This window comes from Psammomys obesus, unplaced genomic scaffold (genome assembly GCF_907164565.1).
Source record: "Psammomys obesus unplaced genomic scaffold, mPsaObe1.curated_primary_1811, whole genome shotgun sequence".
Classification (NCBI taxonomy): Eukaryota; Metazoa; Chordata; class Mammalia; order Rodentia; family Muridae; genus Psammomys; species Psammomys obesus.
In genome coordinates this window covers 12898149-12907484 of record NW_026596240.1, presented here as the reverse complement: position 1 = coordinate 12907484, position 9336 = coordinate 12898149, and the positions used below count along the sequence as shown (strand labels likewise).

General features: G+C 52.7%; 1 protein-coding gene across 1 annotated transcript; it reads right to left on the bottom strand.

The window, feature by feature from the left end:
* Vax2 (ventral anterior homeobox 2) lies at window positions 1-5945 on the bottom strand. The gene is made up of 4 exons (XM_055596384.1): window positions 5919-5945; window positions 5560-5719; window positions 4456-4643; window positions 1-660 (listed from the first exon to the last, which is right to left on the bottom strand). Exons 1-4 carry the CDS (start codon window positions 5943-5945, stop codon window positions 217-219), a joined length of 819 nt encoding a protein of 272 aa, XP_055452359.1. The 3' UTR covers window positions 1-216.
* Between the last annotated feature and the right edge of the window lie 3391 nt (window positions 5946-9336).

Genomic DNA, 9336 nt, shown 5'->3' with positions numbered 1-9336 from the left:
CACACACACACACACACACACACACAGACATGGCACTCACTCATCAGAGTACATTGGGACCAAAGACATTTGGTTCAGTCTCTGAGCTGAGGGCAGGTGAGAGGCGCATGCTGTGCCCACCCTTCCTCTTCCAGGCCTGCTCCGTATAGTCCACAGGGGCCAGGAGGTTGGGGTAGTGCTGTGCTGGGGACGCGGTGTCACACAGGGATGGGACTCTTAAATGTCATCTTTCTTGTCACTTTGGCCAGGGCTGCCTACTTTCTGTTGTTCTAGCCTGCTGTAGGGCTCAAAAGCCGAGGACCCCAGTTTATAGCTGGCAGGCAAGTCCAGGAGCGGAGCTGTGGAAAAGCAGATGGCTGGCAGAGGGGGTGGCAGAGGGGACTCCACCGAGGCTGAGGGCATTGGATTGAGGCGTGGGCAGGAGTTCCTGGGGTCACCCAAGGAGGTGCCCCTGTGGCCGGTGGGAAGACCTGGAAGGCCAGGGGTCAGTGCCAGGAGGCTGGGAGCCCTGGGGACGGAGAGCAGCCGGCCCTGTTCCAGAAGCCGCAGAACATTGGAGGTGGCAAAGGCCTCGGAGGCAGAGGAGCATGCCCGCTTCTCCAGGTCTCTGCTCTGGTCCTTCTTCTGCTTGGTGCGTCGATTCTGGAACCAGACCTTTACCTTCGGGCAGAGGGCACAGGGATGACAGAGGAGAAAGGGGAGGGGCAGGAGGCAGAGCCAAGAGAAAAGGAGAGGAAGGTCAGAGGTGGAGTGGGGTAAAAAGGCACAGGGGTGGGGAGGACGGGGCAGAAAGAAGAGCCGATCATTAGTGTCATCTCACAGCGGCCTGTACCCAGGAGCTGACTGGAGACCTTAAATCTCAAAATCCCTTCACCGTTCTGACTCTCGCCCACCTACAGGAAGAGTCTGCACTGCCTTAGGCCAAGCCATCTAGACTGAGACCCAAGCCAAGCAGCCAGCTGCTGCCAGCTGATTTATGTTCCTGGAGACAGGGCCTTGGGTACCCCAGACCGGCTCCGGATTTGCTGTGTACTTGAGGGTGACCTTGAACTTCTGAACTTCCTGCTGGGTCACAGTGCTGCCTCACAGGCCCTACCATCACTTCTGGTTGTAGGCCTTGCTAGGGATGCAGCCCAGGGCTCCGTGCATGCTGGACCAGCATTCTGTCAGCTGAACTCCACACCTAGCCCAGTGTCACATGAGCAGGGACAGCGTGTGGCAGAGGAAGAGCACGACAGCAGCCCAGAGGCCCTGAAGGGGAGGGCTGAGAGCCTTTCTCATTGTCTCCAGCTCTTAGCCACTTGACAAGGGCTCCACAGCCATGACTCCTGTGCTGGGAAAGCAGAGAGTCTCACGGGGAAAGAAACAAACCCACTCTGGCAGGGGAAGGACAATGAAAGGGGGTGTGGCCAATGTGGCGTGACCAAACTTGGAAGCTGTGTGCCCCACCATCCCCTTTCCTGGCCGAGTTCTGTGTGCAGACAGGGTGGGGGAGGAGGGCGTGGGCTGTAGACCCCCAGCAGGCAGGCCCTGGATGTGGGGAGAAGGCAAGGGCAGGTTGGGCTGGGGCTGGTCCTGGCGCTTCATTTGTCGTCACATGTGGATTCTTAAGCCTGGCTGCACACAAATTTCCTGTGTACATTCCACATCCTGGTGCCAGAGCTCATTTCAAGTTCTTTCTATCAGAGTTGAGTCAGGATGGAGGCTTCAGGATTTCTAGAAAACTCCCAGCGTGCTGCTGGAAGAGCACCCTCAACACCTGTGCCTCTCTGTGCCCCTCCCCCACCAACCCCAGGGCCCCAGAGGCGAGTTTGAGTGCCCTAGACCATCCCTTCTCCTGTAAGAAGCCGTTGGTTGCTTCTGTCTCTTGTACTGATTCTTTCTGGCTCTGCTCTGTCACTCTTCCAGGGAACAATTGCTGGCTGACTCCTAAGGGCCAGGGCACTGTTCTGTGTTTCCTGGGCATCGCCTGCCTCTTCTGGGTGCCTTAGTGTTTGCTGAGGTTTTCTGCAGGTCGCCATCCTGGGCCTCTGGATCTCAAGGAGTTCTTGGTGGCTTCCTGTCCTGATATTTTGCTGGACCGCAAAGGCCCACAGCAGAGGAGGAGTGTGGTTCCCAGGGCTGGGAACCCACACACACACCCAGAATAACAACTTGGGCCTGAGGTTGGTGCTCAATTCTAAGGCTTGTTCATTTAAAAATAAAAATGCCATTAATAATTTAGGTATCAGACAAGAGCTCCTCCCTATGAAGCCTAGGCTGAGTTTGAACTCTGCATCCTTCTGCCTCAACTTCCTGAGTGCAGGGATGATAGGCAAGTACTAGACATTCTTCTTTCAAAGGGACCATGGGCTCATCAGTATCTGGATGTCCGAGTCTGGAAGGTGGCTTTGGTTTTGTTCCTGTGTGGTCAGCTGTTCTGGACTCCTGGGTCAGGGCCAATGCTCTGGCACTGAAGACCGTTGATGAGGAGCCAGAGCAACGCGTGCTTAAGCTAATTGGTGACTCTGTCTGCACTAGGGCTTGGCTTGTCCTTAGCCCATCTGTTGGCCAGTTGCAGCAGAGGACTACTGAGTCAGCCTCTTGCCTTTCCTTCACTCTAAACCTCATCTTTTCTCATTTCTTCCCCTGGTTAGGTTTATGTAGGTGGTATGAGACAGTCTTCTGTAACTCAAACTGGATGACCTTGAACTTCTGACCCTCCTGCCTCCACTTCAGGAGTGCTGGGGTTACAGGAATACACCACCATGTCCACTTTATGCAGTGCTGGGGCTCGAACCGAGGGCTTCATGCATGCTGGGCCAGCACTCTAGCAACTGAGCCACACCCCTGGCCTGCATTCTGTTGTTAAAATGCCAGTCCTTCTTGGGGTTGAGGGGGGCAGGGTCTGGCTCTTCCTTTACCTCAGAGGAGCTCGGTCACCTTGAGATGAGGCAAAGGTGACAGAAGGCGAGAAAGGGCTGAAAGGGAGAAAGAGGTCCCCAGCCCAGCCTGGCAAGGGTTGTCTCTTTCCAAGATCCTTTGTTGTTTTTCTCTGGGCTCACCTTGGGTTGCTGAGGCTGGTCTCAAACTCCTGAGCTATAGTTCTATTGCCTCAGCCTCCTAAGAACCTGGGACTACAGGCTCCTGCATTGTGCCTGGAACTGCTTGGATTTTTTGCTCCCTGGACACCAGGCGATCACCACCCAGAGGCACCTCTTCCCAGACAGTATCGCTTGTGATGGCTTGAGTAAAAATGGCCAGCCAAGCGCAGAGGCGCACACCTGTACTCCCAGCACTCAGGGGGCACAGGCAGGCAGATCTCTGTGAGTTCAGGGCCAGCCTGCTCTACAGAGCGAGTCCAGGACAGTCAGGGCTACACAGAGAGACCCTGTTTTGAAAAACAAAAACAAACAAACAAAAAGGCTTATGTATTTGAGTGCCTCATCACCACAAAGTGTTACTATTGCAAGGATTAGAAGGATTGGGAGGTTTGGGCCTTGTTGGAGCAAGTGTGGCCTTGTGGGAGGAAGTGTGTCTCTAGGGGTGGGCTCTGGGGTTCCAAAAGCCCAAACCTGGCCCAGTGTTTGTCTCCGGTTGTGGAGCAGGATGTGGCTCTCAGCTGCTGCTGCAGTGTTGTGCCTGCCCCCATGCTCCCTGTCATGCTGATGATGGACTGGGCCTCTGAGACCGTAGCCATGTTTTTTATTTCTTTTACAGTGTTTTTTTTTTTTTTTTTTTTTTAATGTTTTACTTTTATGGTGTCTCTTCACATCGATAGAGCTGACTAAGACATCCCCTAAGTCACTCACTCCCTGACCTTGAATGTCCCCCATTTCTATGGCCTTTTCCATTTTCCTTAAATACGAATAATCCCTTGTATTGAAACTTGACTTTCTCCCCTCCCCTGTTCTCCTTTCTCATGTGTATGAACATGGGCACGTGTGAGCCACGGCCTGCGTGCGGAGGTCAGAGGGCCGTCTTGGGTGTTGGTCCTTGTCTTCCACCGTGCTGGAGACAGGGTCTCCTTAATTTTTCACTGTATTGCAAATGCCCATGGCAAGAGTGTCTCTGTCTCCCATTTCCACAGATTACAGATGCTCACATCCAGCTTTTAATGTGTGTTCTGGGGATATGAACTCAGATCTTTAACCACAGATCCTTCTCCCATTTCTCTCCGTTCATCCATTTGCTCCTTTCTTCCTTGTCTTTTAATCTTTGTTTGCTTTGAGGTAGGTTCTCACTGGACCAGGATGTAGCCCTGGCTGGCTTCCAACTCTTTATGCTGCCAGCATTCCTGAGTGCTAGGATTACAGGCAAGTCACCGCTGTCAGCCCAGCCCTCTTGTTAACACTATTGGCTCTCTCTTACCTGAAGCTCTGAGTTTTCCCCGTATGTGTATATGTTCCTTCCAAGCCTTGGCCTTTTCTGCGAGGCCCCATCTGCCGGGACCGGATGGTGGAACCTGGCTCTCACCTGGGTCTCGGAGAGGTTCAGCTGACGCGCCAGCTCCGTGCGCTCCCGGCCCACCACATACTGGCAGCGCTGGAACTCCGTCTCCAGGCGGTACAGCTGCTCCGCCGTGAAGGACGTGCGGGTCCTCTTGGGCCGGTCGAGGTCCAGGCCCTTGGGCAGGACAATTTCCCGGATGGTTCCCTTGGCATCTGCGAAGACCGTGAAGGGAGCCAGGTTACTTCATTAGCTGAGTTAGATCATCTGTGAAGCTTTTCTCCTCTTCTTCCTCCCTCTTCTTCACAGGGTTTCATGGTGTAGCCCAGGCTGACCTTGAACTCAAGGCCTGATAAGATCCTCTCAGGAATCCTTAGGTTTCAGCCTGAATACTTGATCTCAGAGAACTTGCTGAGCCTCTCTAAGCTGAGCTTCCTTAGTAGCCCCAAGCAGAGAGACATATGTAATGGGTATGGAGATAGGCATAGATGGATAGATAGAAGGATGATTGATAGATAGATGATAGATAGGTGATGAATAGATAGATAGATGATAGATATGAATGATAGATGATATATAGAAGATAGATAGAGATGATAGACATAGATGATAGAGATAGATAGACAGACAGACAGATAAGGAAGGAATGAGAGAGAAAGATGGAGAGGGAGAGAGGAGAGAAACACAGAGGAGGAGGAGGTGGGAAGAGGGATGGAAGGAGAAAAAGGGAGGAAGAGAAGGGGGTGGGGAGAGAGAGGGAAAGGGAGAGGGAGGGAGAGAAAGGAGTGCATATACCTCAATAAAAATGTCAGGCTAGCTATCATGGCCTTTGTGGAAAGTACTCACTATGGCTCATGAGGGTTCTGTTCTTTTTGCAGAGTTAGGAATAGTGGGGACAAAGCAGAAACAAGCCCTCAAGCCCGGAGAAGGTGGATTAGAAGTGTATGTGGTCAGTCATAGAAGGCTTCCTGGAGACACGGAGCCCTGATCCCTCCTGGGGTCCACAAGGAGGTTAGCTGATGTGCTTGCTATAGAGGGCAGAGATGGAGCTGGAAACTCTCAAAGGAGCCCACGGGCTGGTAGCACCCCGCCAGGCTGCTGGCTTATCCTCCATCCAGGGAACTATCCAACTCGCTGTGTCCTTGTACCGCTGAGACACCTCAGGCTTTAGGCCACTGTCTTTCACACACAGCATCTCTGGTGCTTTGGAGCCCAGGGTCACCACAAAGCACCCGCGAGCACTCACAAAGGGAAAATGCTTTACTGTAAGCTCCCGCTGCTGGTGTGAAATCTGTTAGCACAGGCAGTGAGCAGACAGTGGAATCCGGCAGCACTGTGCCCTGTGGGATCCATCGACCCACAACGGGAGAGGGGCTGCAGCCTGCAAAGTTTACACCACCTCAGGAGGCCATGGTGCTTTCCCGGCACCTGGGAAGTGGAAGCGGGAGGATCAGGAGTCCAAGGCCTGCCTTGGGGCGCCAGAGCCCCACCACCACCATCACCAGCATCACGCCCATCGCTGCTGCCACCCCCACCACTACAACAACAAAACAGGAAATCCCTGCAACACACCACCTCCTTCGAGGACGCTCACTTCCGCCAGGGGGCGCAAAGGCGGCTTTTGTATGTGCTGCGAAGCTACTAGTTTAACTGGCTTACGCGGAAGTCCTAAGCAGGGTGAGATGGGGCTATAGATACTGCTCAGCGGTAAGAAGCGATTACTGCTTTTGCAAAGAGCCTGCCCGCAGCACACGCCTGTAACTCCATCTTTGGGGTCTGCGCTCTCTGCTGGACTCATGGGCCTGCCTACACATGCGCACAGATGCCTCTGCAGACACACATGGTCAGAATGATCTTTAAAGATATGAAAGCAGGAGGGAGTCCGGAGGTGGGGGGGCTGACCGCGGCGAATCTAGTCACTTCATAGACATGTAAACAAACAACAATAACGACGGGGAAGCCCCCCCCCCCCCAGCCTGCTGTTAGCCTGGAGTCCCAGTGTCTCCACAGAGATGGAACTTCATTCCCCACCTGACAGATGAGAGGCAAGTTTTAAGTAACTTCCTGAAGGTCCCACTGTCAGCAAACTGGAGAAGCACTCTGCTTAAGCCAAGGCTGGTAGTATACTCCTGTAATCCACCCCGAGGGTGCTATTACCAGGAAGACTGCAAGTTCAAGGTTAGCCTAGGCTACAGAGTGAGAGCCACTCTCAACAAACAACAGCAACAAGCAGGATCTGGAGATGCAGCTCAATGGAGCACCTGCCCAGTGGGCTCAAGGCTCAACCCCAACAAGCAAACAGCAGCTGCCAATCACCCTTGCTTCACTTCGTGAACACGCTGGCTCAGCCTTAACATAGTGTTGACAGTCTCCGCAAAGACTTCAGCAATGAGTAAAGAGGAATCTTCTGGAAAAGCCCTGTGCTCCCTCGGAGAACACGGGACAGTGGATGGGGTTCGGGAGGCTGCCTGCAGCCCCAAAGGACTGTGGTCCTCCGTTTAGAATCTCTGCTGAAGACAAGTAGCGTCGGCCACTCTTTCCTGCTCCCATGCCATGACCTGACCTTGTGGTTCCTGTTCAGCCTTCAGGTTGTGCCCTGGTCCTGATCAGCCCTTCTTGTTCAGTCAGCCCTGGAAGCAGGTGAGTGGGGCTGGGGTTAGGACAGTGGAGGTGGGGTCAGAGAAGGTCATCTCTGCAGAGAAGGGACTGCCCCCTGCCCCCTGCCAGTGCAGGTCCCTCCCAGGCTCTCAGCTGAGGATTGTGATGGATGGAGGTGTTGCTATTAGGGTGTTGTTGGAACTGTGGGCCTCTTGGGACTGTATAGAGCCTCAGATCCAGTACTTTCCATATTCCAGAAGAGCAGAGCCATTGTGACAACCTTGTGGAGGGGCTGGATCCCCTGCTCAGCTCCCACCCTCACCAGCGGTGAGATGAGACCAAAGGTTTCCTGCCAACTCCCAGAGAGCCTGTCTGCAGAGGTGCAGGTCAGATCAGTGTGTCTGCAGGAACCGGCAGGAGGAAGGGTGACTATGCTGGTAGTGCAGGCTTCAAACCTTTCCTGGGAGCCTCGCCAGGCCACCCTGAAGCATGAAAACCATGAGGTCAAACCATACAGGTACATCTGCTGCCACCTCTGTGGGTGTCAGCTCTCTCCCTCAAGGCCGCTACACAGAAAGGCAACCCTTGACCCCCACCAGGCATCAGGCCACACACAGGAACACTAGTGCATCAGCAGTGTTAGGGAAGCAGGTTAGAGCCACAGTTAGGTTCACCTGTCAAAACAGAAATTACAAATGCTGTGGGAGGAGGGGAGAAAAGCACACACGCAGAGAGGAATGGCGGAAAGGAAGGAAAGAGGAAGAGAAAAGAGCTGGGAGTGCCAAAGGCTGCTGAGGATGTCAACACTGGATTCTGGTAAAATGGTTCAGCCACTCCGGAAGCTAGCCTGTGGTTACTGAGAGAGGTAAAGAAACAACTAGCAAATTTTTTATTTTTTATATATATATGAGTGTTTTGCTTGTATTCATGCACACATATGTGTGTTGGAGACCAGAAGAAGGTATTTGATCTCCTGGAACTGGAGTTATAGACGGTTGTGAGCCACCATGTAGGTGCTGGGACTCGAACCCAGGTCTTCTGGAAAAGCAGCCGGTGCTCTTAACTGCTGAGCTGTCTCTTCGGGACCTGTTTGTTTTGGGGTCTCATGATTCTAGGCTGTCTACAAGCTGTCTCTGTAGTTGAGGATGACCTTGAACTCCTAATCCACCTGCTGGGATTACATGCATATTCCACCATGCCTAGTTTGGTCGATGCTCTGAATTGAGCCCAGGGCTTCAAAGCATGACAGGCAAGCACTCTAGTAACTGAAGCACACCCCCGGCCCCCAGATTTCTTTAAATGGCCTCCAAAAGAAAATAAACAAATGTTTTTTTAGCAGGAGGCTGGTTGGAGAAACTGTTGAGCGTATTCAGGAGTGAATACGCTGAGGATGAAGCCAGGCCTGGAGAAAGCCATGGCTCAGTGGTTAGGAGCACTAGTTGCTCTTCAAGAAGACCTGGGCTCGACTCTCAGCCGCTCGTAATGGATCACAATCATTTGTAACTCGTTTTCATGGTATCTGATGTCTTCTGCTCTTCCCAGGCATGGAGTGTGCAGATATGGCTACAGGCAAAATACCTGTATACATAAAAAATAATACAACAGAAGCCAGCCCCCAGACGTCATGTACACACACTTCTGTTTACATAACATCAAAATGGCAAAATCATGAAGGTGGAGGGCAGGGCAGTGACTGCCAGGGACTGGGGCAGATGGGGGATCTGATCACATAAGGGGAACATTACAGAGACCTTTGTAGGCCAGGTGTGGTGGTGGGTGACATTAATTCCAGCCTTTAGGAGGCCGAAGTGGGTGAATCTCTGTGAGTGTGAGTTCAAGGACAGTCTGGATTACAATTCCAGGACGTCCGTCCAGGACTCTACAGTGAGACACTGACTCAGCAAGTAGGAAGGCTTGCTGCTCTTGCAGAGGACTTGGGGTTGGTTCCCAGCAGCCAGGTCAGGACTCCCAACTGCAGGGGATCTGCCCCTGACCTCTGAGGGCACCTGTGCGGGTGTCACACACAGGCACACATAGAATTAAAAATAAAATAAGTCTTTAAAAAAAATTCTTTTTGGTTTTTCAAGACAGGGTTTCTCTGTGTAGCCCTGGCTGTCCTGGACTCACATTGTAGACCAGGCTGGCCTCAGACTCACAGAGATCTGCCTGCCTCTGCCTCCCTGAGGGCTGGGATCACAGGTGTGTGCCACCATACCCAGCTTCTGAATTTTTTTAAGAAAGAAAAAAAAAAGCCATTTGTGGCAAGGTAACGGGTCTGTGTTTAAGTCATTTTTTGAAGCTACTGAGTGT

What these genes read in the sequence shown, in the direction of transcription:
- Vax2 (XM_055596384.1), bottom strand. Translation starts at nt 5,945, where the DNA reads ATGGGCGTGATGCTGGTGATGGTGGTG. An exon ending in GCGGTACAAGGACACAGCGA is followed by an intron (nt 4,644 to 5,559) that starts GTTGGATAGTTC and finishes CGGTCTTCGCAG; the next exon opens with ATGCCAAGGGAACCATCCGG. An exon ending in TGAACCTCTCCGAGACCCAG is followed by an intron (nt 661 to 4,455) that starts GTGAGAGCCAGG and finishes CTCTGCCCGAAG; the next exon opens with GTAAAGGTCTGGTTCCAGAA.